At 42.2% G+C, this 26,885-nt stretch overlaps 1 protein-coding gene across 1 annotated transcript in view; it reads right to left on the bottom strand.

Annotated features, from left to right (window-relative positions):
- The window catches only part of fer1l6 (fer-1 like family member 6), a 395,360-nt gene that overhangs the window by 176,632 nt on the left and 191,843 nt on the right, over positions 1–26,885 (bottom strand). Inside the window, exons 19-21 of the mRNA XM_063059547.1 lie at positions 20,918–21,098; positions 11,791–11,915; positions 1,921–2,055 (exon numbers count right to left, since the gene is read on the bottom strand). Of these exons, the coding sequence (XP_062915617.1) occupies positions 1,921–2,055; positions 11,791–11,915; positions 20,918–21,098 (441 nt within the window). The remainder of the gene's footprint in view (positions 1–1,920; positions 2,056–11,790; positions 11,916–20,917; positions 21,099–26,885) is intronic.

The raw sequence follows: 26,885 nt of genomic DNA, 5'->3' as shown, positions 1-26,885 counted from the left end.
GTGTGTGGAATGCACTGCCTGAGTCAGTGGTGGAGGCAGATACACTAGTGAAGTTTAAGAGACTATTAGACAGGTATATGGAGGAATTTAAGGTGGGAGCTATACGGAAGGCAGAGTTTGAGGGTTGGCACAACATTGTGGGCCGAAGGGCCTGTACTGTGCTGTACTATTCTATGTTCTATGTTCTATGTATATGACAAACAACATTGGACCCAGTACAGATCCCTGAGGCACATCACTAGTCACCCGCTTCCAATCTGACAAACAGTTATTCACCACTACTCTTTGGCGTCTCCCATCCAGCCACTGCTGAATCCATTTTACTACTTCAATATTAATACCTAACGATTGAACCTCCCTAACTAACCTTCCGTGTGGAAACTTGTCAAAGGCTTTACTGAAGTCCATATAGACAACATCCACCGCTTTTCCCTTGTCAACGTTCCTAGTAACCTCTTCAAAAAATTCAATAAGATTTGTCAAACATGACCTTCCACGCACAATTCCATGTTGACTGTTCCTAATCAGAACCTGTCTATCCAGATAATTATATATACCATCTCTGAGAATACTTTCCATCAATTTACCTACCACTGATGTCAAACTCACAGGCCGATAATTGCTAGGTTTACTCTTAGAACTCTTTTCAAACAATGGAACGACATGAGCAATATGCTAATCTTCCGGCACCATCCCCGTTTCTAATGACATTTGAAATATTTCTGTCGGAGCCCCTGGTATTTCCACACTAACCTCCCTCAAGGTCCTTGGGAATATCCTGTCAGGACCTGGAGACTTATCCACTTTTATATTCCTTAGAAGCATCAGTACTTCCCCTTCTTTAATCATCATAGTTTCCATAACTTCCCTACCTGTTTCCCTTACCTTACACAATTCAACATCCTTCTCCTTAGTGAATACCGAAGAAAAGAAATTGTTCGGAATCTCTTCCATCTCTTTTGGCTCCACACATAGCTGTCCACTCTGATTCTCTAAAGAACCAATTTTATCCCTCACTATCCTTTTGCTATTAATATAACTGTGAATACTTGCTGAATAATCTGAAGCAAGAATCATTGTATTCACAAACAGAGGTTAATAACAAAAAGAGCTTGCTAGTACCACTGGTGACCTATGAGGCATGAGGCAAGATAGCACTTGAGATTTCATGCATAAATCTCCCATGTCAAATGTAAGGAAATAAGATTTATACTTATATCTTAGTGTTCATAAATTCAGGGTTTCCAAAAGCACTTTACATAAAATGAAATTTATTGAAAAGATGGCAGCCGAATTCTGCATTGGGTATTAGAACCAGAATCAGAATCAGGTTTTTTATCACTACATATGTCATGTAGTTTGCTATTCTGTGGTGAAAGTACAGTGCAATATATAACATATACTATAAATTATAATAAGAAAAATATTAAAATTAAATACTTGTGCCAAAAGAGAGCAAAGAATAGTGAGGTAGTGTTCATGTGTTCATTGTCTTCAGAAATCTGATGGCGGAAAGGAAGAAACACTTTCTCAAATAATGAGTATGTGTCTTCAAGCTCCTGTACCTCCTCTCTGAAGGTAGCAATGAGAGGAGAGCATGTTCTGGTGGTGGGGGTCCTTAATGATCTTCTCAGTGACCGTCCATAAGGGTCAATTTTAATGATGCTCCTGAAGGAAGCAAAATCTTAATTGTCAGCAAACATCTCCCTGTTGGGGGGGTGGGGGGTTGGTGGAGATAGACAGAGCCTGCAGAATGCATCACATGGGAACAATGCAGAATTGGTCGGTTTAACTAGCATAGGTGGCTTCAAGGGAAACCAGTAAATGGTTTGGGATGGAGATGGAATTTAGTAACTTGACAAACAGTAGCTGTGTGGTTGGCTTCACCATGCTTCAGGCAGATTAATGCTCTATACTCACAACAGCATCTTGATCATAAACTTCAACAACCACCAGGGGAGGATCCTGATTTATTTCCGTTACGTCACCATAAAGCTGGATGTTACTGAACAACAGCATCTGGTCCCAGGTGGGGGATAACGTCTGCATGATAACCTACACAGTATCAACAAAACCAAAGAGGTTTTTGATCTTTGCTTCTTAAAATTAATATTACTACAATTCATTACTACATACATTTTCTGAATGTATTCATTCATGAGATCATTAGCAATACTAGGTAAGAGACAATGATTTTGGTGAATTTGGAGTCACATTGTAGGTCAGGCCAGTTCATACTGACAGATTTCAATCCTAAAGTAAATCAGCAAAGCATAAACACAAAAGATTCTGTAGATGCTAGAATTCCAGAGTCACATAGACAAATCAGAGTAAATCAGGACTCAGCCTGGAACGTTGACTCTTTATGCCTTTCCATAGATGCTACCTGACCTGCTGAGTTTCTCCAGCATTTTGTGTATTTTATAGGATGACGTGCTGGTTTGCTTATACTGTTAGATTACCTGCCCACAGTGAAATCTTCTCAATACCTGGTGACAGCAGCTGAAAGTCATACTAACTCCATGGGTTAAAGGTCAAAGAGAAGATTAACAATTAATTTTATTTGTCTCATTGAAACATGCAGTGAAATGCGTCACTTGCATCAAATCAAATCCGTGAGGAGTTTGCTGGGCAGCTGTATGTGTAACCATAGTTCCAACACCAATGTAGCATGGCCATAACTCACTATCCTAATCCTTATCTTTACGTCTTTGGAATGTGGGTGGAAAGTGGAGCATCCGGAGGAAACCCTCGCAGTAGCTGGAAGAACATATAGAGTCCTTACAGACAGGCATTGTCATTTGTCATAGATTTATGATAACCACAATGCTACCATGCACAGAGTACAAAAGCAAAACACCTGACCTAACATAGCATAAAATTATCCTCTGAAACTCAGGAGGATTTCAACCAAGAACACATACAAAACACTAGAGGAACTCAACAGGTCAGGCAAAATGGAAGAAAGGGAATAAACAGTCAACATTTTGGGTCAAGACCATTCAGCAGGACTGGAAATAAAGAGGGCAGAAACCAAAATAAGAAGATGGGGAAAGGAAAGGGGAAGGAGTACAAGCTGGCAGGTCATAGGTCAAACCAGGCGAGGGGGAAGGTAGAAGGGTGGAGGAGAGGGGATGAAGTTAGAAGTTGGTAGGAGACAGGTGGAATAGATAAAAAGCTGAAGATGAAGGTATCTGATAGGGCAAGAGAGTAGACCATAGGAGAAGGGGAAGGAGGAGGGGCACCAGAGAGAAGTGATAGGCAGGAGAGGAGAAGAGAAAGTCAACCAACAATGGTCTATATAGATGAGAGATCCAACAAACTGCAAAATTCAACAGGCATATTGAGGCCAACAGTATGTCAATTTAATCAGTAAACAATTAGTGAATCAATACAAAAAATGAGTCACAAACCATACCTCTTGGTTGTTCCTACTGTTCCCACAAGTCAATAAAGGTAACAAATACGGCAGAGATGTTCTAAATATATCATTGACACTGGTTCCCTCAATGGGATCAAGATCATAGCTGCGACCAAATCTGCAGTTTACTCAGGAATGTAGATCCAAGAGGTAATGCAGAAGAAGCCTCAGCATTTGAGCCTACCAAACAGGTCTGAAATAGTTGCTCCCTGTGAGTTTCAGAGTGGGGTCTGTAGGAAGGATGAATAACTGAACCGTGGAAACTTTGATCAGAAATCCATTCAAAAGGGAGTAGAGAAGAAAAATGTAATTGTAATTTGAGAGCTTAACACCAAAGGATATACATTGTATTGAAGTGACAGGCAGGAAGACATAAGCACTTGTGTGGCTCTATTGGTAAGAGATGGCATTACATCTTTAGAAAGAGCTAACATAGGGTCAGACAATGTCGAATCTTTGTGAGTGGAGCTAAGAAACTGTAAAGGTAAAAACCATTATGGGAGCTATAGGCCTCCAAATAGTAGCCAAGATGTGGGGTTGAGGTTGCAAAGGGAGCTAGAAGAAACATAATTAGGGTAATGACACATTTGTAGTGGGGGACGTCAATATGCAAGAGGATTGGGAAAATCAATTTGTTGTTGGATTGTAAGAGAGGGAATTTGTTTAATGCCTACAAGATGGATTTTAGAGCAGTTTATATTTGAGCCATCTAGGGGAAAGGCTATCTTAGATTGGGCAAAATGTAATAACCCAGATCTTATTAGGGAGCTTAATGTAAAGGAACCCTTAGGAGGCAGTGATCATAATATGATTGAATTCATACTGCAATTTGAAAGGGAGAAGCAGAAGTCACATCTATCAGTACTGCAATGGAATAAAGGGAATTATAGATGCATGAGAGAGTAGCTTGCCGAGGTGGATTGGAGGAGGATACTGATGGGGGTGACAGCAGAGCAGAGATGGCTGAAGTTTGTGGGAACAGTTCACAAAGCGCAGGAAAGATATCTCCCACAGAAGAAGTTGTTCTCAAGTGGTAGGAGTAGCCAACTGTAGCTGACAAGGGAACTTAAGGATTGCATAAAAGCCAATGAAAGGGCATATAAGGTAGCAAAAGTGAGTGGGAAGTTGGATGATTGGGAAGCTCTTAAAATCCGACAAAAGGCAACTAAAAAAGCTATAAGGAGGGAAAAGATGAAATATGAGGGCAAACTAGCCAATAATATAAAGTAAGATATCTTACTAAAAGCTTTTTCTTTTTTTGCATTTATCTTTTATTGAATTTCATCATCGAACAAACATTTAGGGTGGTGAGAGTTGATATTGCATCACCAGGAAAAGATGCTAGTGAGGTAGTAATGCGGGACAAAGAAATGGCAGATGAACTTAATGGGTACTTTGCTCCGGCCTTTACTGTGAAAAACACTAGCACTATGCCAGACGTCAGTGAGTGTCAGGGAGCAGGAGTGAGTGCCATTGCTATTACAAAGGGAAAAGGCAACCTGAACGACCTTAAGGTGGATAAGTCACCAGGACCAGATAGTCTATATCCCAGAGACCGGAGAGAGGTTGCTGAAGAGATAACAGATGCACTGGATGGTACTGGAGAAATGGAAGATTGCAAAAGTCACTCCACTCTTTAATGAGGGAGGAAAGCAAAAGAAAGGAGATTATAGGCCAGTTAACCTAACCTCAGTGGTTGGGAAAGTATTGGAGACTGTTATTAAGGATGAGGAGACTATTTGGAGACTATTTATAAGACAAAGTTAGCATGGTTTCCGTGAAAAGAAATCTTGCCTTACAAATCTGTTAAGAGTTCTTCAAGGAAGTATCAAGCAGAGAGGACAAAGGAGAGGCAGTGGATATCATTTATTTGGATTTCAGAAGGCATTTGAGAAGGTGCCATACATGAGGCTGTTTAACAATATGAAATCCTATGATATTACAGGAAAGACAGTGACATGGATAGAGGAATGGCTGACAGGCAGGAACGAGTGGGAATAGAAGGGGCCTTTTCTGGTTGGCCATCAGTGACTAGTGGCATTCTTCACAGGTCAGTATTGGGACTGCTACTTTTCACATTCTTTGTTAATGATATAGATAATGGAATTGATGGCTATGTGGCAAAATTTGCTGATGATACAAAGATAGGTGAAGGTGTAGTAAGTTATGAAGAAGAATTGCAATTGTAGCAGGACTTAGACAAATTAGAAGAATGGTCAAAAAAGTGGCAGATGGAATACAGTGTTGGGAAATGTATGATAATACATTTTGGTAAAAGGAGCAATAGTGCAGACTATTATCTAAATGGTGAGAAGTTTCAAACATTAGAGGGACTTAGGGGTCCTTGTGCAAGTCTCCCAGAAGGTTAGTTTACAGGTTGAGTCTCTGGTAAATAAAACAAATGTAACGTTGGTATTCATTTCAAGGGGAATAGAATATAAAAACAAAGAGATAATGCTGAGCCTTTATAAGACACTAGTCAGGCTGCACTTGGAGTATTGTCAACAGTTTTGGGCCCTATGTCTCAGAAAGGATGTGTTATTATTGGAGAGAGTCCAGAGGAGGTTCACGATGATGATTCCGGGAATGAAGAGGTTAACATATGAGGAGCATTTGGCAGCTTTGGGCCTGTACTCACTGAAAATTAGAAGAATGCGGGCGGATCTCATTGAAGCCTATCAAATGTTGAAAGGACTAGATAGGTTGGATGTGGAGAGGATGTTTCCTTTGTTGGGGGTATCCAGAACTAAAGGGCACAGCCTCAAAATTGAGGAGTGACCTTTTAGAACAGGGATAAGGTGAATTTTTTTTAGCCGGAGAATAATGAAGTTGTGGAATGTTCTGCCTTAGACAGCAGTGGAGGCCATCCGTGGGTATATTTAAGACTGAAGTTGATAGTTTCCTGATTAGTCAATGCATCAAAGGATATGGCGAGAAGGCAGGTGTATGGGGTCAAGAGGAATCCGGGATCAGCCATTATGAATTGGCGGAGCAGACTCAGTGAGTTGAATGGCCTAATTCTGCTCCTATGTCTTAAGATCTTATGGGATAATATAGTCTGGGGAATAGGCACAACTCACTGGCAAAAGGATCAAGTTTCCTGAAACCTGTGTTGTCTGCCCAGTTCCTGGATTCAGGACATCTCATCTGGCATGCTGAGGGGTTTGGAGTGGGTGGTGAATGGTCCATTTGTTGTGGTCCATGTAGGTATCAATGACAGGAAGAATGAGGAAAGAGTTTCTACTTAGGGAATTTGAGTAGCTAGGGACTAAATTAAAACACAAAAACAAGAAGGTAATAATCTCTGGATCATTATCTGAACCATGTTGCAAAGAGTTAATAAGATCAGAGAACTAAGTGTGCGGCTCAAGGATTGGTGTGGAAGAAGTGGATTTGAATTTGTGTGACATTGGCACAAATATTGGGGATGGGCTGTATCTGCATCATGCTGGGACCAGGGTCCTGGCAAAAGAAGACCATAAAACATAGGAGCAGAATTATGCAATTTGGCCAATCGAGTCTGCTCTGCAATTGTTTCATGATTATTTCACTATCCATCTCCTTCTTTCTCCCCAGTAATATTTGAGGCGCTGATTAATCAAGAAGCACCAGTTTAACTATATTCAGTGACTCGGTTCCACAACTGTCCACAGTGACAATGAATTCCACAGATTCACCAGCCTCTGGCTGAAGAAATCCCTCCTCATCTTTGTTCTAAGGGGATGTCCCTCTATTTTGACGCTGTGCCTTCTGGTTCCAGACTCACTCACTATAAGAAACATCCCCTCCACTTCGGTCTTTCAAGATCTGATAGCTTTTAATGAGATTTCCCACCCCCAGACTTCTAAACTCCAGTGAGTACAGGCCCAGAGACATCAAATGTTCCTCATACATTAAAATTTTTATTCCTGGAGTTATTCTTGTGAGCCTCCTTTGGACCCTTTCCAATGCCAGCAGAACTTTTTTTAGATGTAATGCCCGAGTTAAGATTTTTACTGCTATGCTGTAGGTATTTCATTTTAGTAGTACTGCAAGAGCAGTCTGTCTGCTTTCAGCCTGTTTGGGCTTGAGCTATGATAAGAAGAGGCTTTGTTGTTCAATTTAGGAATGTGGTGTCCACCAATCTGGATGGTGGAATTAGGAGAAGTTTCTGGAGAATACTGGTGTGGGGGGGACTTTATATTGTTTGAGCTGGGAAATGGCAGGAGGGAAGATGGCTGACGAAGCTGTCCCTGTTGCACAAGGTGCTTTGTGCAGCTAAATGGCTTCAAGGAGGAAGAACCGATGCTCCTGTGGGAGACCTGTTTGTTTGAGATGGATTTTGAGCAACATTCAGAAGGTGGAGTGTGCTTTTATGCAGACCAAGGGTCCAGCTCATGAGTGACAGTTAACTTCAAGATGAGCTCCAACTTAAGTACGCATTTGACTGTTTAAGAATAATGGGCCCTTTTTGTTTTTTTTTCTTTCCTTTAATAATTGTTTGCTTAAGTTAATATTCTTAAGTATGCTTCTTTATAATTGTATGCAGTGTACAAACTGTTATTTCTTGCAGACAGGTGATTACTGGGCAGGAGATCACATAAAATTCACACAAACCAGAGTTTGGGTGGGTGAGACATCCCAACCTCATGGATTTGGTGCGACCAAAGTCATATACGGCCTAGATGCACGAAGCCTGAGAAAGGTGGGTTTCTCGCCACAGAGTCCAGAGGCTGTTAGCGAGGGGCTAACAAGCCGCATTTCCAGAGGTGCCCAATGAAAAAGGATTTTATAGAAAAGAGGCCCAAAACTGGTCACATTACTCTGAGTATGGTCTAGTGCCTTATAAAACCCAGGCATTACATATTTGCTACGTTCTAGTCTTCTCAAAATGAATGCTAACATTGAATTTGCTTTCCTTACCACTGACTCAACCTGAAAGTTAACTTCAAGTCTCTTTGCACCTCTGATTTTTGAATTTTCTCACCATTTAGAAAATAGTCTTTGTCTTTATTCTTTCTCCCAAAGTGCGTGACCATATAGCTACCCATACTATATTCCATATGCCACCTCTTTGCCCATTCTACCAATCTGGTTAGGTCCTTCTGCAGACTCTCTGCTTCCTCAGCTCTACTTGCACCCCCCCCCAACCTCTCTTCTTATTATCTTCAGACTTGGTTACAAAGCCATCCGTTCTGTCATCCAAATTGTTGGCACATAATGCGGAAAGAAGTCATCCCAATACTGACCCCTGCGGAACACCACTGGTCACCAGCAGCCAATTAGAATAGGACTCCTTTTCCCCACTCTTTGCCTCCTGCCAGTCAGCCAATGTTCTATCCACACTCGTACCTTTCCTGTAATATCATGGGTTTTTATCTTGTTAAGCGGCCTCATGTGTGGCAACTTGTCAAAGGCCTTCTGAAAATCCAAATTAACAACATCCACTGATTCTCCTTTGACTACTTTACCTGTTATTTCCTCAAAAATTTTTAACAGATTTGTCAGGCAAGATTTTTCATTAAGGAAACCATGCTGACTTTGGCCTGCTTTATCATGCATCTGGCATAGACTGGCAAATGACACTTCAAGGATTGACGGTGGATATGCAATGGCAGGCATTTAAAGGTTGCATGGATGAACTACAACAATTGTTCATCCCAGTTTGGCAAAAGAATAAATCAAGGAAGGTAGTGCACCCGTGGCTGACAAGAGAAATTAGGGATAGTATCAATTCCAAAGAAGTAGCATACAAATTAGCCAGAGAAAGTGGCTCACCTGAGGACTGGGAGAAATTCAGAGTTCAGCAGAGGAGGACAAAGGGCTTAATTAGGAAGGGGAAAAAAGATTATGAGAGAAAACTGGCAGAGAACATAAAAACGGACTGTAAAAGCTTTTATAGATATGTAAAAAGGAAAAGACTGATAAAGACAAATGTAGGTCCCCTGCAAACAGAAACAGGTGAATTGATTATGGGGAGCAAGGACATGGCAGACCAATTGAATAATTACTTTGGTTCTGTCTTCACTAAGGAGGACATAAATAATCTTCCAGAAATAGTAAGGGACAGAGGGTCCAGTGAGATGGAGGAACTGAGCGAAATACATGTTAGTAGGGAAGTGGTGTTAGGTAAATTGAAGGGATTGAAGGCAGATAAATCCCCAGGGCCAGATGGTCTGCATCCCAGAGTGCTTAAGGAAGTGGCCCAAGAAATAGTGGATGCATTAGTGATAATTTTTCAAAACTCGTTAGATTCTGGACTAGTTCCTGAGGATTGGAGGGTGGCTAATATAACCCCACTTTTTAAAAAAGGAGGGAGAGAGAAACCGGGGAATTATAGGCCGGTTAGCCTAACGTCGGTGGTGGGGAAACTGCTGGAGTCAGTTATCAAGGATGTGATAACAGCACATTTGGAAAGCGGTGAAATGATCGGACAAAGTCAGCATGGATTTGTGAAAGGAAAATCATGTCTGACGAATCTCATAGAATTTTTTGAGGATGTAACTAGTAGAGTGGATAGGGGAGAACCAGTGGATGTGGTATATTTGGATTTTCAAAAGGCTTTTGACAAGGTCCCACATAGGAGATTAGTGTGCAAACTTAAAGCACACGGTATTGGGGGTAAGGTATTGGTGTGGGTGGAGAATTGGTTAGCAGACAGGAAGCAAAGAGTGGGAATAAACGGGACCTTTTCAGAATGGCAGGCGGTGACTAGTGGGGTACCGCAAGGCTCAGTGCTGGGACCCCAGTTGTTTACAATATATATTAATGACTTGGATGAGGGAATTAAATGCAGCATCTCCAAGTTTGCGGATGACACGAAGCTGGGTGGCAGTGTTAGCAGTGAGGAGGATGCTAAGAGGATGCAGGGTGACTTGGATAGGTTGGGTGAGTGGGCAAACTCATGGCAGATGCAATTTAATGTGGATAAATGTGAAGTTATCCACTTTGGTGGCAAAAATAGGAAAACAGATTATTATCTGAATGGTGGCCGATTAGGAAAAGGGGAGGTGCAACGAGACCTGGGTGTCATTATACACCAGTCATTGAAAGTGGGCATGCAGGTACAGCAGGCGGTGAAAAAGGCGAACGGTATGCTGGCATTTATAGCGAGAGGATTCGAGTACAGGAGCAGGGAGGTACTACTGCAGTTGTACAAGGCCTTGGTGAGACCACACCTGGAGTATTGTGTGCAGTTTTGGTCCCCTAATCTGAGGAAAGACATCTTTGCCATAGAGGGAGTACAAAGAAGGTTCACCAGATTGATTCCTGGGATGGCAGGTCTTTCATATGAAGAAAGACTGGATGAACTGGGCTTGTACTCGTTGGAATTTAGAAGATTGAGGGGGGATCTGATTGAAACGTATAAGATCCTAAAGGGATTGGACAGGCTAGATGCAGGAAGATTGTTCCCGATGTTGGGGAGGTCTAGAACGAGGGGTCACAGTTTGAGGATAGAGGGGAAGCCTTTTAGGACCGAGGTTAGGAAAAACTTCTTCACACAGAGAGTGGTGAATCTGTGGAATTCTCTGCCACAGCAAACTGTTGAGGCCAGTTCATTAGCTATGTTTAAAAGGAAGTTAGATATGGCCCTTGTGGCTACAGGGGTCAGGGGGTATGGAGGGAAGGCTGGGTTCTGAGTTGGATGATCAGCCATGATCATAATAAATGGCGGTGCAGGCTCGAAGGGCCGAATGGCCTACTCCTGCACCTATTTTCTATGTTTCTATGTTTCTATGTTTCTATCTCTCACTACCCCAAAACCTCATCCTTAATAATCAACTCTAGCATCTTCCCAACCACTGAAGTCACATTAATTTGCCTATAATTTCCTTTCTTCTGCTTCCCTCCATTCTGAAAGATAGAGTGACATTTGCAATTTTCCAGTCACCTGGGACCATTCCAGAATCTAGTGATTCTTGATAGATCATTAATAATGCCTCCACAATCTCTTCAGCCACCTCTTTTAGAACCCTGGGGTGTATTCTATCTGACCCAGGTGACTAGTCTACCTCCAGAACTTTCAGCTTCCTAGGCACCTTCTCCCTAATAATAGCAACTGCACTCACTTCTGCCCCTGACACTCTTGAATTTTAGGCATACAGCTGGTATCTTCCACGGTGAAGGCTAAGGCAAAATACTTAAGTTTATTTGTCATTTATTTGATCCCCATTACTACCTCTCCAGTGTCATTTTCCGGGGAAGCTAAGTCACTGAGTATATTTAAAGTGGTTCTTGATTGCTGAAGGCCTCAAACGTCACTAGTAGAAGGCAAGAGAATGAAGTTGAGAGGGATAATAAACCAGCCAGAGCAGACTCGATGGGCTGAATGGCCTGTTTCTGCCTCTATGTCTGCTGATCTTCTGGTCTTATTAACATCTCATATTTACCTTAGTTGTCTGACATTGTGAAACAAATGTCACTTTAGCAAAAGGATCTGAAAGACCACTGCTGTCAGCAGGCAGAAGCCCTTTCGCCTGATACATGTGGCATCTGAGCTGAAACAGTTGCTGAGCTGTTTAACAGAAGAAATTTAAGTTAATTATAATAATTATACATTTCAACACTGCAATCACAGCACCTTATAATTAGTTATAAACATTACTAACAATAGCTGGTTAAAAGAAACAGGCATATTTCTAAAGCCCAGTGGAAAATTATTTTATTTAATCATTCCTTCTCATTTGTATTCTACTTAAAGAACATGTGTTGTAAAGAGTTATTGTAGGAACAATGTGGAAGCTTTAGAGAAGTGCAGAGGAGATTTATCAGAATCCTGCCTGGACTAGCGGGTATGTCATATGAGGATAAGCTGAGTGAGCCAGGGCCTTTCTCCTTGGATTGAAGGAGGATGAGAGATGATTTGATAGAGATATACAAGATAATAATAAGCATAGATTGAATGTATAGCCTAAGCCCTTTTCCCAGGGAATTAAATTCCTTTTAAATTTAATTTGGAAAAATTAAATTTAAAAAAATTTAAAAAATTTAATTTGGTAACTTTGGAAAATTCAAATCTCTCAGTATTTTTACAAGCAGCAAATTTGTTTATTGAAATTGTCATGTTTCACTGGCCATAATAAAAAAAAGGCCCCCTTGCACCAGAGTTAACGTTATCTGAGTTCTATCCTTCACAGAAGAATTTGTGGTTAGATAATTCATTTCCAGTACCTGAAATAAGCTCCTAACGCTGCCAGATTACTGTTGTTTCATATGTCAGGTGTTTTTCTCTTCATACTTTTAATTGTTTTTTGTCGAGCTACTCTTCCAGCTCATGGCTGCTTTGATGGACCGTGGCGAAGCCATCTCAAATCTTGCTGAAAGGGTATGTTTGAACCAGGTGGAGGATGTTGGGGTACCACAGGGGCAAGCTTGGGCTTGTTGGGCACTCCATTGATGTAGTGTTTGCTCTGTTTTGGCATGTTGACTTCTGAGTCTATTTATGGCTGTCCAGTTTTGTCTGGCAGCTTTTTTCTGGGAGGAGCAAGGTGGGGTCATCAATCACATCTCCACCAGGGCTGTGTTGGTATGCCATATTGGTGCCATTCAGTGTGGTCGTCATAGGAGTCAAGGTTTTCCAAGTTGTAGAAATGTTTTTGAGATTTGCGTTGAGAAGTTGCAGCAGCATTTTCAGTAAGTTTACGAAGTGGAATATTGTTGGGCATATTTTGAATATGTTTGTAGGATGTTGCTGAAGCTGCTCTTCTTACAGATCTCCGGGGGTGCTGTTCCGCTCACTGGGAGCATTGGAGAGGTGTGGATTTAGGGCTCCTGAGATTATTCAGAAGTATGGAGCTGTGTATTGATGATGTTTGTGTCAGCACTTCTCTCCCAAGTGGGTGCACAATATTTGGCAACTGAAAAACATAGCGTTAGTCTAAATGTTTGTAGGACTGACTGGTTCCTGCTCTCTTTCTAATCATGGCTGTTCCGAATTTTAGTTTCTTTGCAACATTTTAAAGGTTGATCTTGTATGAGAGTGATTGACCTAGTGTGACTCCTAATACTTTATGTGTGGGTCATTGGGTAGTTCTTTCATTTAGTTTGATATTGCTTAAGTTCGGTTAGTTGGTTGACCAGATGAAATATGAAGTTACTGTTTTGTTGACATCCACATTACTGGATAACTGGTTTGTTACTTTGGTACTGTGTTGTGGTCTAGTTTTTTGAGGAGGGTCCATGCAGGTTTCTGCACTGAGTGAGTGTCAATGTTTTCGACAGTTTCTATCTATCTATTTGCCTGTCATTGTGGAGCGATCTGAGGAGATCATTAGCTATAGTCGTATCGCCTGTTGTTTTAAATTCTTGAAATAGTTCTTCGCTTTCTTTAGACCAACAAGGAACGTACTCTTGTTGATGACCTTTCAGTATTGCCTCTTTTGCACATTTGAGCCTGAGTCTATGAAATCGATGGAAATTTTTGGCGGTGTGTGGTATTTTGCTATACGTATTGTTGAATTGCAAGGTGAATTTTTCTCATTTTGCTTTTCTGAAGTTCCATCTGGGATCTGGGATAGAGAGATGAGTGGGAATTTGGGATCCACCATTATTGGCATGGGTCTGTGCTGACTATGAGGAAAATGAGCAAGGATTTCTCAAGTAGCTGGTAAGGGATCAAGTTGACTGGTTGTTGTTACAAAATGGAGGTCTGGTGTGTAATTTTGTTGCCATCTAGCTGAGAAGAATGCTCCTTTATCTTTAGGATTGATATTAGATGCCCAATGACTGATAACTTTTCCAGTCATGTTGTTTTCTGAATATCCCCAATCTGTATGATGACTGTTAAAGTCGCTGAGGAATATTGCTGGGTGTTTGATTTTTGGTAACAGTGGATTTGGACACTCTTCATTTGGAGCTTTATAGACATTTACTAGAATTAGATTTTCACCTATTTGAATAGAGACATAGTGGATATTGTTATCTGGTCTGAGGTTAGAGCTAGAAACTGCAATGAAAGTAAATAAGTTTTAGCATAAACAGCTGTCCCATATTTCTTGTGGAATACAGCTGTCACTCTATTATATCCTGGTGGAGCAGAGGTCTCAGTAATTTCAGTTTCTTGAAGGCAACTACATTAATGTCATTATCTGTCAGAATTTTAGAGAGGTATTTGGATTTCGCCATTGACATACCTTCGACTTTGAGTGAAAATATTTTGATCTGAGTTTCCAGTGATCTTAGTGCTGGTTTGTTGTTAGAAAAGTTACCATTGAATTGACTTTATTTCTTACATACGTGAGGAGTAAAAATCTCTATGTGCAATGTGCAATCATAGTAATTTATAATAAATAGAACAGTCAATGTAATATAGATTAAAATTCTGTCACAAGCCTTGTGGCCCATCAGGCTGGTGCTTATTCCGGTTTTCATGGATGAAGCGACTGAGAGTATGAGACCCCCCCCCCCCCCCGGATAGGATGCCAGTCTATCGCGAGGTTAACCCCCAGCATTTTTGCCAGTACCCATTCTCAGCTGGGTAAACTGGAGCATTGTGTGGTTAAGTGCCTTGCTCAAGGACACACACGCTGCCTCGGTTGAGGCTCGAACCCATGACCTTCAGATCGCTCATCCAACGCGCTAACCACTGGGCCACGCGCCACAATGTAATATAGAAATACACTCAAATCAGCATGACTTCATCAGTCTGATGGCCTGGTGGAAGAAGCTGTCCTGGAACCTGTTGGTCCTGGCTTTTATGCTGTGGTACCGCTTCCCAGATGGTAGCAGCTGGAATAGATTGTGGTAGGGATGGCTTGGGTCCCCAATGATTCTATGGGCCCTTTTTACACACCTGTCCTTGTAAACGTCCTAAATCATGGGAAGTTCACAATGACAGATGCAATGGGCTGTCTGCATCACTCTCCGCAGAGTCCTGTGATTAAGGAAGGTACAGTTCCCATACCAGGAAGTGATGCAGCTAGTCAGGATGCTCTCAATTGTGCCCCTGTAGAAAGTTAAGTTCTTGGGATTTGGGGGCCCATACCAACTTCCTCAGCCGTCTGAGGTGAAAGAGGTGCTTTTTATTCTGGGCAATGACCAAGACAGTATCTGTTAAAGGCTGGCTTGATTCATGATGAAGTGTGGCCCAGGAAGGACAGTCACGAGTCTGTTTGTTCGGGAGTCGGGGATGTATCAATCTTCGTCTGGATCTCGTCCACAGCCATCCCAACAGGAACGGCCCTGAGTTGGCATTGCCTGATGGAGTCCTTGAAGCATGCAAGCCTCCATATGACGTCAATGTGTTAATCCAGGACGTGATCCAGGAGGAGCTGTTCGATCAGAGAGCCAGCTTGTTCAGAAACCCTTATCATTGACCACTCTCCAACCTTTTTCCACTGTAATCCATTGTCTACTATTTCTTGAGTTATGTACAAAACTTCCCGTAGCAAGCATCACTTTATGCATACACAGTCACTCCATGCACAGTATATGAGCTGTCTTATATATTTATACCTATTGTTTTTTAAATATGTTCTTTACCTTATTGTGTTTTTGTGCTGCATCAGATCCAGAGCAACAATTATTTCATTCTTCCTTATACTTTTGTACGCAATTGAGATTAAACAATCTAGAATTTTGAATCTTGAATCTGATCTGCTGAGTGTTTCCCAAATTTTCTGTTTTTATTTCAGATTTCTAAAATTTGCATTTGATCTGAATTTCTTTTTTTCTGCCTCTACAACTCATATTCTCAGTGCTAATTATTTACTTTTTATTGCTTGTACAATATGACTTCTTTTGCACGTTGGATTTTTGTCAGTCTTTGTTTATGTATAGTTTTTCAGAAATGTTATCAATGGCATCAAAGGTTATGGTGAGAAGGCAGGGGAGTGGGACTAAATGGGAGAATCGATCAGCTCATGATAAAATGGTGGAGCAGACTCGATGGGCCAAATGGCTTTGTCTTATGGTCTTATGGTTATTATGTTTCTTCACTTTTCTGGGAATGCCTGCTAGAAAATGAATCTTAGGGTTGTATATGGAGATATATATGTAGTTTGATTATAAATTTACTTTGAACTTTGAGCTCCTGCTCCAAAAGGTCTTCTCCCACTCAACTGCTATCCATTTAATTTCCCTTGATTATAGTCTGTCTCATCAGGCACTGACACCTACCCATCAAATCCATCGTCACAATCTCTTCTGACCACTGGCTTACACGTTGAACGGCTACTGCTTACATGTTGAATGGTTACTGCCTTGGCCGGAACATAATCATAGAGATATGATTACATAGCAGCAAACCATAACTTTCATTCCACTAAGTGGATGCCAATCTTTTGTCCCACCTACACTGATCCCTTTAGAACAGAGAGGAGGAGGAATTCCTTCAGCCAGACAGTAGTGAATCTGTGGAATTTATTGCCTGTAGAGGCCAATTTATTGAGTATACCCAAAGCAGAGGTTGATAGTTCTGTGATTAGTCAGGGTGTCAAAGGTTATAAGGAGAAGGCAGGAGTTTGGGGTTGAGAGGGAAAATGAATCACCTATGATGGAATGATGGAGCATTCTTGATGGGCTGAATGGCCTAATTCTACTCCTAAGTCTTATTATCAAACTCTGTCTCTGTGAGAAATGATTTCTCAGAGATCCTTTAAAAATAGACCATGACATCACCATATAGGCCTTTTGGCCCACATTGTTGTACTGACCATTTAACCTACTCTAAATTCAATCTAGCTCTTTCCTCCTACATCGCCCTCCATTTTTGTATCATCATGTTCCTATCTAAGTGCTTCATAAATGTCCCTAATGTATCTGCCTCTACACACACCCATCAGTGCGTTCCATGCACACACCACTCTCTGAAATTACCTCTGATAATACCCCTGTACTTTCCTCCAGTCACTTTACAATTAAAGTTCAATCCAAAGTTCAAAGTAAATCTATAATCAAAGTACATATATGTCACCATATACTACCGTGAGATTTATTTTCTTGTGGGTATTTGCAGCAAATGCAAAGAAACACAACAGAACTAATATAAAACTGCACAAAACAAAAACGAAAAACAACCAAAGTGCAAATACCAAAAAGAAAAAAAACTGAATCATAAGAATAAATAAATCATAAATATTGAGAACGTGAGTTATAGAAACTGTAATAGTGAGTCCATAGGTTGTGGAATTAGTTATTTTATTAGCCATTTCAACACTGGGAAAAAGTCTCTGGCTATCTTGATCTATGCCTCTTATTATCTTGTATACCTCTATAATGTTATCTCTCATCCTTCTTCATTCCAAGGAGAAAAGCCCTAAGCTCATTCAACCTATCCTCATAAAACATGCTCTCTAGTCCATGAAGCACCACCCCCCCCCCCGGTAAATCTCCTCTGCACCCTCTCTAAAGCTTCCACATCCTTCCTATAATGCGGCAACTAAACTGAACATAATATGCCAAGTGTGATCTAACCAGTGTTTTATAGAGCTGCAGTGTTACTTCACAGCCCCTTGAAGTCAATATCTCATCTAGTGAAGGCCAGCACAACATATGCCTTCTTAACAACCCTTTAAGGGATTCATGGACGTGGATCCAAAGTCCACACTGTTCCTCCACACTGCTAGGAATCACACTATTAACCATGTATTCAGCCTTCAAAATTGAACTTCCAAAACTCAATCACTCCACTCTTTTCTGGATTGAACTCTATCTGCCACTTCTCCGCCCAGCTCTGCATCCTGTCAATATCTTGCTGAAACCTACAACCCTCCACATAATCCATAGCTCCAATAGCATTTGTGTCTTCTGCAAACTTACTAACCTATTCTTCCACTTCCTCATCCATATCATTTATGTACATCAGAAAGAGCAGGGATCATTCTCTCTCATTTTAACCTTGTGCCCTTTTTATAATACCCATCTCATGGGGAAAAGATTTTGACTACCTACCTTATCTGTCTCTCACAATCATTTCTGTCTCCTCTTCACATAGTGTAGCAATCAGAATTGCACACAATACTCCAAATGCGGTTCTGTCAATTTGTAACATAGTGTCCCAACTTCTAGATTCTCTGCCATAACTTATGAAGGCAGACAAGGCATACGCCTTCTTCACCACTATGTGGTGTCACTTTCAGGAAACTATGGATTTGTGCCGCTGGGTATATTCAATATGCCATCTAAAATTTTGACAAACTTCCATAGGAACAGAAATTCCCTGGAACGGAAAAGACTACAGAAAGTGGTGGATATAACCCATTCCCTCCCAACTATTGAACAAGAAAACAGAATCCAGTATCAAGGACCCCAGCATCTTGGCCATGCTGTTTTCTTGTTACTACCATTAGGCCAGAGATAGAGGAGCCTTAGGTCCCACGCTACCAGATTCAGGAACATTTATTACCCTACAACCATCAGGCTCCTGAATGGCGTGGATAACTTCACTCACAACTCTGAACTGATTCCACAAACTATAGACTCACTATAGACATTCCTGCGCCTATACTCTATTCCTCTAGAAATGAATACCAACATTGCATTTGCCTCTTTCACCATCAACTCAACCTGGAGGTTAACCTTAAGAGTATCCTGCACGAGGATTCCCAAGTCCCGTTGCATCTCAGAACTTTGAATTTTCTCCCTATTTAAATAATAGTCTGCCCATTTATTTCTTCTGCCAAAGTGCATAACCATACACTTTCCAACATTGTATTTCATTTGCCACTTCTTTGCCCATTCTTCCAATCTATCCAAGTCTCTCTGCAGACTCTCTGTTTCCTCAGCACTACCGGCCCCTCCACCTATCTTCATATCATCAGCAAATTTAGCCACAAAACCATCTATTCCATAATCCAAATCGTTGATGTACAACGTAAAACGTACAATGTACAACGCGGCCCCAACACGGACTCCTGTGGAACACCACTGGTAACCAGCAGCCAGCCAGAATAGGATCCCTTTATTCCCACTCTCTGTTTCCTGCCAATCAGCCAATGCTCTATCCACGTATGTAACTTTCCCGTAATTCCATGGGCTCTTACCCTGTTAAGTAGCCTCATGTGTGGCACCTTGTCAAAGGCCTTCTGAAAATCCAAATGTACAACATCTACTGCATCTCCCTTGTCTAGCCTACTTGTAATTTCCTCAAAAAATTGTAATAGGTTTGTCAGGCAGGATTTTCCTTTAAGGAACCCATGCTGAGTTCTGCCTATCTTGTCATATGCCTCCAGGTACTCTGTAACCTCATCCTTGACAATCGACTCCAACAATTTCCCAACCACCGATGTCAAGCTAACAGGTTTATAATTTCCTTTTTGCTTCCTTGTCCCCATCTTAAATAGCCGAGTGACATTTGTAATCTTCCAGTCCTCTGGAACTATGGCAGAATCTATCGACTTTTGAAAGATCATCGCTGATGCCTCCGCAATCTCCACAGCTACTTCCTTCGGAACACGAGGTGCATTCCATCTGGTCCAGGAGATTTATCTACCTTCAGACTATTCAGCTTCCTGAGTACTTTCTCTGTCGTAATTGTGACTGCGAACATTTCTCTTCCCTGCCACCCTCGAGTGTCTGGTATACTGCTGATGTCTTCCTCGACTGATGCAAAATACTCATTCAGTTCCTCCGCCATCTCCTTATCTCCCATTACAATTTCTCCAGCATCATTTTCTATCGGTCCTATATCTACTCTCACCTGTCTTTTACTCTTTATATACTTGAAAAAGCCTTTAGTATCCTCTTTGATGTTATTTGCTAGCTTCCTTTCATAGTTAATCTTTTCCCTCTTAATGACCTTCTTAGTTTCCTTTTGTAAGGTTTTAAAAACTTCCCAATCCTCTGTCTTCCCACTAATTTTTGCTTCCTTGTATGCCCTCTCCTGTTATCTGTCAAGTAAGGTGCCGTGCACAATCCTAATTTGATGGAGACAGATGTAAGAGCACAGAGGAGCATCTGGAGAAATTTCTGAAATGCCTGTATCGCTGCCGCTGCTACTGTGTGATCCAGAATCTCCAGAGGAGAAGGCCCCGAGTCCTTGGCTTTGCTTGTTGCTCAGTGGCCGGGGCGGGGTCGAAGTGCTCGGCAGAGTTGGTGCTCAGTGTTTGGTGTCGGAGGCCTGGTCGATGGCTTGAAGTTTTCGGATGGACTCAGAGCCGGCTGTGATCGGGTACTTCCAATGGATCGGCAGTTGTCAGCTCCTGGAGGTTTATGGCAGGGAGAGTTTCTCCTTTTTGCCACCTGCTATCGGGACTATCGGGAGTCAATCGGAACTTTGAGACTTTTTTTTACCGTGCCAATGTCGGCTCTTTATCAAATTATGGTATTGCTTTTCACTGCTGTAACTCTATGTTATAATTATGTGGTCTTGTCAGTGTTAGTCTTTGGTTTGTCCTGTTTCTTTGTGATATCACCCTGGAGGAACTTTGTATCATTTCTTCATGCATGTATTTCTAAATGACAATAAACGAGGACTGAGTGTCCTCATAATCTAAAAATATATATAGTAACTACATCTTTACATAATGCAGATCACAATTTGGAATGACTGGTAACGGAATTACTCAGCATCACACTCACCTTTGTAAAGAATACTGAGGGGTGGGGAAATTTGAAGGCCAGTGCCTGAAGCTGGCACTTCTGGTTCAAATCCACTGGGTAAGTTTTCCAAAATATTATCTGCATGTCTCATCGGACCCAACCACAGATATAAGTCCACTTTTGCTTGTATGGTCCAGCCCATGATATGCTTCCCTGGCAACTTAAAAGAATATTCATATATTAAAAATCAAAATATACAGACATTGCAAACCACAGAAGTTACCGCATCCCTTTCTTATTAGATTCCTCTCATCACCTTCTTTTCTTACCAGATTCTGTAACCTAGTCCTTGGTCATCTCCACCAATCATCTCCTAGCTACTGTTGCTTGGTCAACCTCTCCCACCCCCACACCAAGTTCCATCTGTCCATCAATCCCTCCTCACCAAATCTATCACTTGACAACTCCTGCCACACTCCTCCCTCTCTCTCTGGTGTGAACGAGGATGAGAGGTGACTTAATAGAGATGGTGAGGCATAGATTGAGTGGACAGCTATAGTCTTTTTCTCAAAGCAGAAATGGCTAATACTAGGGGGCATCATTTAATGTTGACTGGAGGAAAGTATGGGGGGGGGTCAGAGTCAGTTTTTTACACAGAAAGTGGTGGGTGGATGGGGCACAATGCCAGGAGTGGAGGTAGAGGCAGATTCATTAGGGGCATTTAAGAAACTCTTAGAGAGGCAAATGGATAATAGAAAAATGGAGGGCTGTGTATGAAGGAATGGTTAGATTAATCTTAGAGTAGGTGAAAAGGTCTGCATAACATTGTGGGCCGAAGGGCCTGTACTGTGCTATAAAGTTCTATGTTCTATGTTCTATCTTCCCTTTTCATTCTCAGTCTTGATACAGCATGTTGACTACCCCTGAGCTTCCTCACATGCTGCTTAATCTGCTGAGTACCTCCAGAATTTTGCTAAATCCCCTCAGTGTTGAGTGGGGATTAACATTATAGTTCATGTTTGAATTCTGTTCCAGATCAATGGCACCTTGCTGCCTTATACAATTTTAAATTCAAGGATTTTCCATTGGAATTCTTAATTCACATGGACCTCAAGTTCAAATTCAATTTCAAGTTCAAATTTATCATCATTTCAATTATGTAAATGTATACCACCAAATGAAGCAACTTTCGTCTAGGTTAATGTGCACAGCAATTCAATACAATTCAACCTCTGATATAAAGAATATAAGGAAATCCACTCAAAAATAATATAAGGCTGTTTGATGAATATTATTTTTCTTAAAATACAGAGGAAAGAGTGCAGTGTTCTGATGCCAATCACAATCAAATGTGGTTACATATCTACAATACACCCGACAAAAGATAATGGAAAATACAAACCCACTTTTCCAACAGGCTGTTGATGTGGAATCAATGGAAATCTTTAAAACTAATAGATTTAGGAAAAAAGTGGGACATAGAGCTAAGGTAGAGATTGACCATAGTTGGCTCAAGGGTTTTGAATGACCCTCCCCTGTTCCTACAAGCCCAAGTCTAATTTGATAAATTGGTTTATTATTGTCGCATGTACTGAAGTACAATGAAAAAATATGTTTGCATATCATTCATATAGGTCATCAGTGGTAGTGTAAAGTAAAAGTAATAAAGATTGTAGATTAAAATGTTACACTAATGGAGAAATTGCATTTGCAGGTGGAAAATAAGGCAGAATGTGAGGTCAAAACTCTATCTTATACTTGGGAACTACATGGGATAGAAGGTCCTTGAGCCTGATGCTGGAAGTTTGAGAATGTCAGGTACAGAGGTAAATGATGGTAGAAGTCACCTGGACCAGATGATTTACGCCCCAGTGTTCTGAAAGAGGTGGCTGAAGAGATTGTGGAGGCATTAGTAATGATCTTTCAAAAATCAATGGATTCTGGCATGGTTCTGGAGGATTGAAAAATTGCAAATAGCACTCAACTCGTCAAGAAGGGAGGAAGGTAGTAGAAAGGAAATTATAGGCAAATTAGTGGTTGGGAAGATGTCGGAGACAATTGTTAAGGATGTGGTTTCGGGGTACTTGGAGGCACATGATCATATAGGCCGAAGTCAGCATGGTTTCCTTAAGGGAAAATCTTGGCTGACAAATCTGTTGGAATTCTTTGAAGGAATATCAAGCAGGATAAACAAAGGAGAAACAGTGGATGTTGTGTCCTTGGATTTTCAGAAGGCCTTTAACAAGGTGCCACACATGAGGCTGCTTAACAAGCTAAGAGTCCATGGTATTATAGGAAGATACTAGCATGGATACAGCTTTGGTTATTTGGCAGGAGGCAAAGAGTGGGAATAAAAGGAGCCTTTCTAGTTGTCTGTCGGTGATGAGTGGTGTTCTACGGAGGTCTGAGTTGGGATCATTTCTTTTTATGTCATATGTCACTGATTTGGATGACAGAATTGATTGCTTTGTAGCCAGATTAACAGATGATAGGAAGATAGATGGAGGCAAAGGTAGTTTTGAGGAAGCAGAGACACTAAATAGGGAATTAGACAGATTAAGAGAATGGCCAAAGAAGTGGCAGATAGAATACAGAGCATTGTGAGTAGCTTTGGGCCCCTTATCTAGGAAAGAATGTGTTGATATTGGAGAGGGTTCAAAGGATATTCACGAAAATAATTCCAGGATTGAAAGGCTTATCATATGAGGAGCGTTTGATGGCTCTGGGCCTGTACTCACTGGAATTCAGAAGAATGAGGAAGGATCTCATTGAAACATATTGAATGTTGAAAGATCTTGAGAGATTGGAAGTGGAAAGGATGCTTTCCATGGTGAGGGAGTCTAAGAGCAGAGGACACAGCCTCAGAATAGAGGGACATCATTTAGAATGGAGATGAGGAGGAATTTCTCTAGCCAGAGAGCGGTGAAACTGCAGAATACATTGTCACATGGCTGTGGAGGCCAAGTCACGAGGATTATTTAAGGCATAGGTTGATAGATTCTTGATTGGTCAGGATATTGGTCAGAGTGTGCAGAAGATGGCAATGCAACACAGTGCACAGCGGCCACTCTGGTGAAAGATATCTGTAATCTGTCAAGTCGGGTGCCGTGCACAATCCTGATTGGATGGAAACAGACGTGAGAGCACGGAGGAACATCTGGAGAAATTTCTGAAATGCCTTCTTCGCTGCCACTGCTACTGTGCGATCCAGAATCTCCAGAGGGGAAGGCCCCGAGTCCTCGGCTTTGCTTGTTGCTCGGCGGCCGGGGCGGGGTCGAAGCGCTCGGCAGAGATGGTGCTCAGTGCTCGGTGTCGGAAGGCTGGTCGGAGGCTCGAAGTTTTCCGATGAATCAGAGTCAGCTGTGGTCGGGTGCTTCCAATGCATCGGCAGTTGTCAGCGCCTGGAGATTTATGACAGGGATAGTTCCTCCTTCTTGCTACCTGCTATTAGGACTATTGGGAGTCAATCAAAACTTTGAGACTTTTTTTTTCCGTGCCCATGGTCGGCTCTTTATCAAATTATGGTATTGCTTTGCACTGCTGTAACTATATGTTATAATTATGTGGTCTTGTCAGTGTTAGTCTTTGGTTTGACCTGTTTCTTTTGTGATACCACTCTGGAGGAACATTGTATCATTTCTTAATGCATGCATTTCTAAATAACAATAAACGAGGACTAAGTGTCCTCATAATCTAATCTAATCTAATCTAATATAATATGAAGGGATCTGGGGAAAAGGCAAGAGATTGTGGCTGAGAGGGAAATGGATCAGTCATGATGAAATGGTGGAGCAGATTCAATGGGCAAAATGGCCTAATTCTACTCCTATATCTCATGGTCTTATGATACATGCTTTCAGATTCTTGTTGTCACAACCACGGATTCAGCAGCGAGGTAGATACAGCAATTGCGCCTGTGAATTTGCTTGTGAAAGTGGGAGTCGCTGTATTCCAGGCCTTGGTGAAAGATGTGCTCAGGTACATGTTGAACATGTTTGTGTTTGTGTACTTTGATGACTTCCTTATCTATTCCTGCTCGCATCAGGACCATGTCCAGCATGTCCGGAGAAGACTCAGACGTCTTCTTGAAAATAATCTGTATGCCAAGCCTGAAAAATGTGAATTCCATAAAGACCAGGTGTGGTTTTTGGGCTATATACTTACCCCATCCAGTGTTCAAATGGACCCCAGTAAAGTTCAGGCAGTTGCAGAGTGGCCCAACTCGTCTACAGTCAAACGGGTATGGCACTTCAAGGGGTTTGGAAACTTTTATCGCCGCTTCATCTGGAATTTTGGCACTATCACGGCTCCAATTAAAACACTCACCAAAAAGACTGCGGCAGAATTCCACTGGACGGATGGTGCCGTACACGCATTTTCAGAGCTAAAGCGACGTTTCACCACTGCCCCGCTGCCCCGCTGCTGCAACACCCAGACCCACCTCAGCCATTCATTGTTGAGGTGGATGCATCCGATGTTGGCATTGGAGCTGGTCTCTCTCAGCGCTCGTCTGTGGATAGCCGGCTGCACCCTTGTGCTTTTCTTTCCTGTCACTTGACTCCAGCAAAGAGGAATTATGATGTTGGGAACCGGGAGCTTCTGGCTGTCAAGGAGGCCCTGGAGGAATGGCGACACTGGCTGGAGGGGGCAGAGCATCCATTCTTGGTCTGGACAAATCACAACCTCTCCTAAATTCAGGATGCTAAGAGACTCAACTCTTGTCAAGCCCAGTGGGCTCTCTTCTTCACACAGTTCAATTTCATCCTCACTTATCGTCCCCCAGCCAGAATACAAAGGCTGATGCTCTCTCCAGGCAGTTCGACGGATCTGAGGACAGTGCTGATCCAGAGTCCATTCTTCCTCATTCATGCATCACTGCTCTGGTGATCTGGGGAATCGAGGCAGAGGTGAGGGCCGCCCGGCAGTCAGATCCAGGCCTGGATGGGGTCCTCCCAGCCGGCTGTTTTTCCTGCTGCGGTGCATTCCAAAGTGTTGGAATGGGGTCACTCCTTCCATCTGGCTGGACATCGAAGAATTCAATGGACTCAGGAGTTTATAAAGAGACAATTTTGGTGGCCACCTATGTCTCAGGATGTCCACGACGTTGTATCTGTCTGTCCCACCTGTGCTCGGGACAAGACATTATTCTAGTGTCCTGCGGGTTTGTTATGTCCACTGCCTGTGCCCCACCGCCCCTGGTCCTACCACTCAGTAGATTTCATCACTGGTCTGCCCCTGTCTAATGGACACACCACCATTTTGGTCATTGTGGATCGATTTTCCAAGGCTGCCCACTTCATTGCCCTCCTCAGCTCCCATCGGCTCGTGAGACTGTCACACTCATGGTTCAACATGTGTTCAGGCTTCATGGTTTTCCTCAAGACATAGAGTCTAATCGTGGACCACAGTTCACTCCCCGCTTTTGGAAGGCTTTCTGCTCCCTTGTAGGAGCCATGGCCAGCCTCTTGTCTGGCTTCCACCCCCAATCTAATAGCCAGACTGAGAGAGTGAAGCAGGAGTTGGAGACAACTCTGTGCTGTCTTGCCTCTTCCAACCCCACGTCCTGGAGCTCCCAATTGGTTTGGGCAGAGATCGCCCACAATAACCTCCAGTCGTCCTCCACCGGTATGTCTCCCTTTGAATGCCAGAAGGAATTCCAGCCATCAGTCTTCCCTAATCAGGAGATCGATGTATGAGTTCCTGCTGCCGAACAGCTGATCCAGCGCTACAAGCGCACCTGGAGATGAGCCAGGGTTTCTCTGCTGCGTGCCCAGAGACAGCATTCCCAGCAGGCTGATCAGCTCCATTGACAGGTAAGGCCAGTCAAGCCAGGAGAGGAGGTCTGATTGGCATCAGGATCCTCCCCCTGAAAGTTGAGAACTGGAAATTGGCACTGTGCTATGTGGGACCGTTTGTAGTGGAAAAGGCTGTCAACAAGGTGTCCTATAGATTGCGTCTACCAGCATCAGTGAAGATCCACCCAGTATTCCATGTTTAGCAGCTCAAG

The sequence above is a fragment of the Mobula hypostoma genome, chromosome 9 (assembly GCF_963921235.1).
Source record: "Mobula hypostoma chromosome 9, sMobHyp1.1, whole genome shotgun sequence".
In the NCBI taxonomy this organism is placed as follows: Eukaryota; Metazoa; Chordata; class Chondrichthyes; order Myliobatiformes; family Myliobatidae; genus Mobula; species Mobula hypostoma.
Note: the sequence above shows the minus strand (reverse complement) of the source record. Positions and strands in the feature narration are given on the sequence as shown.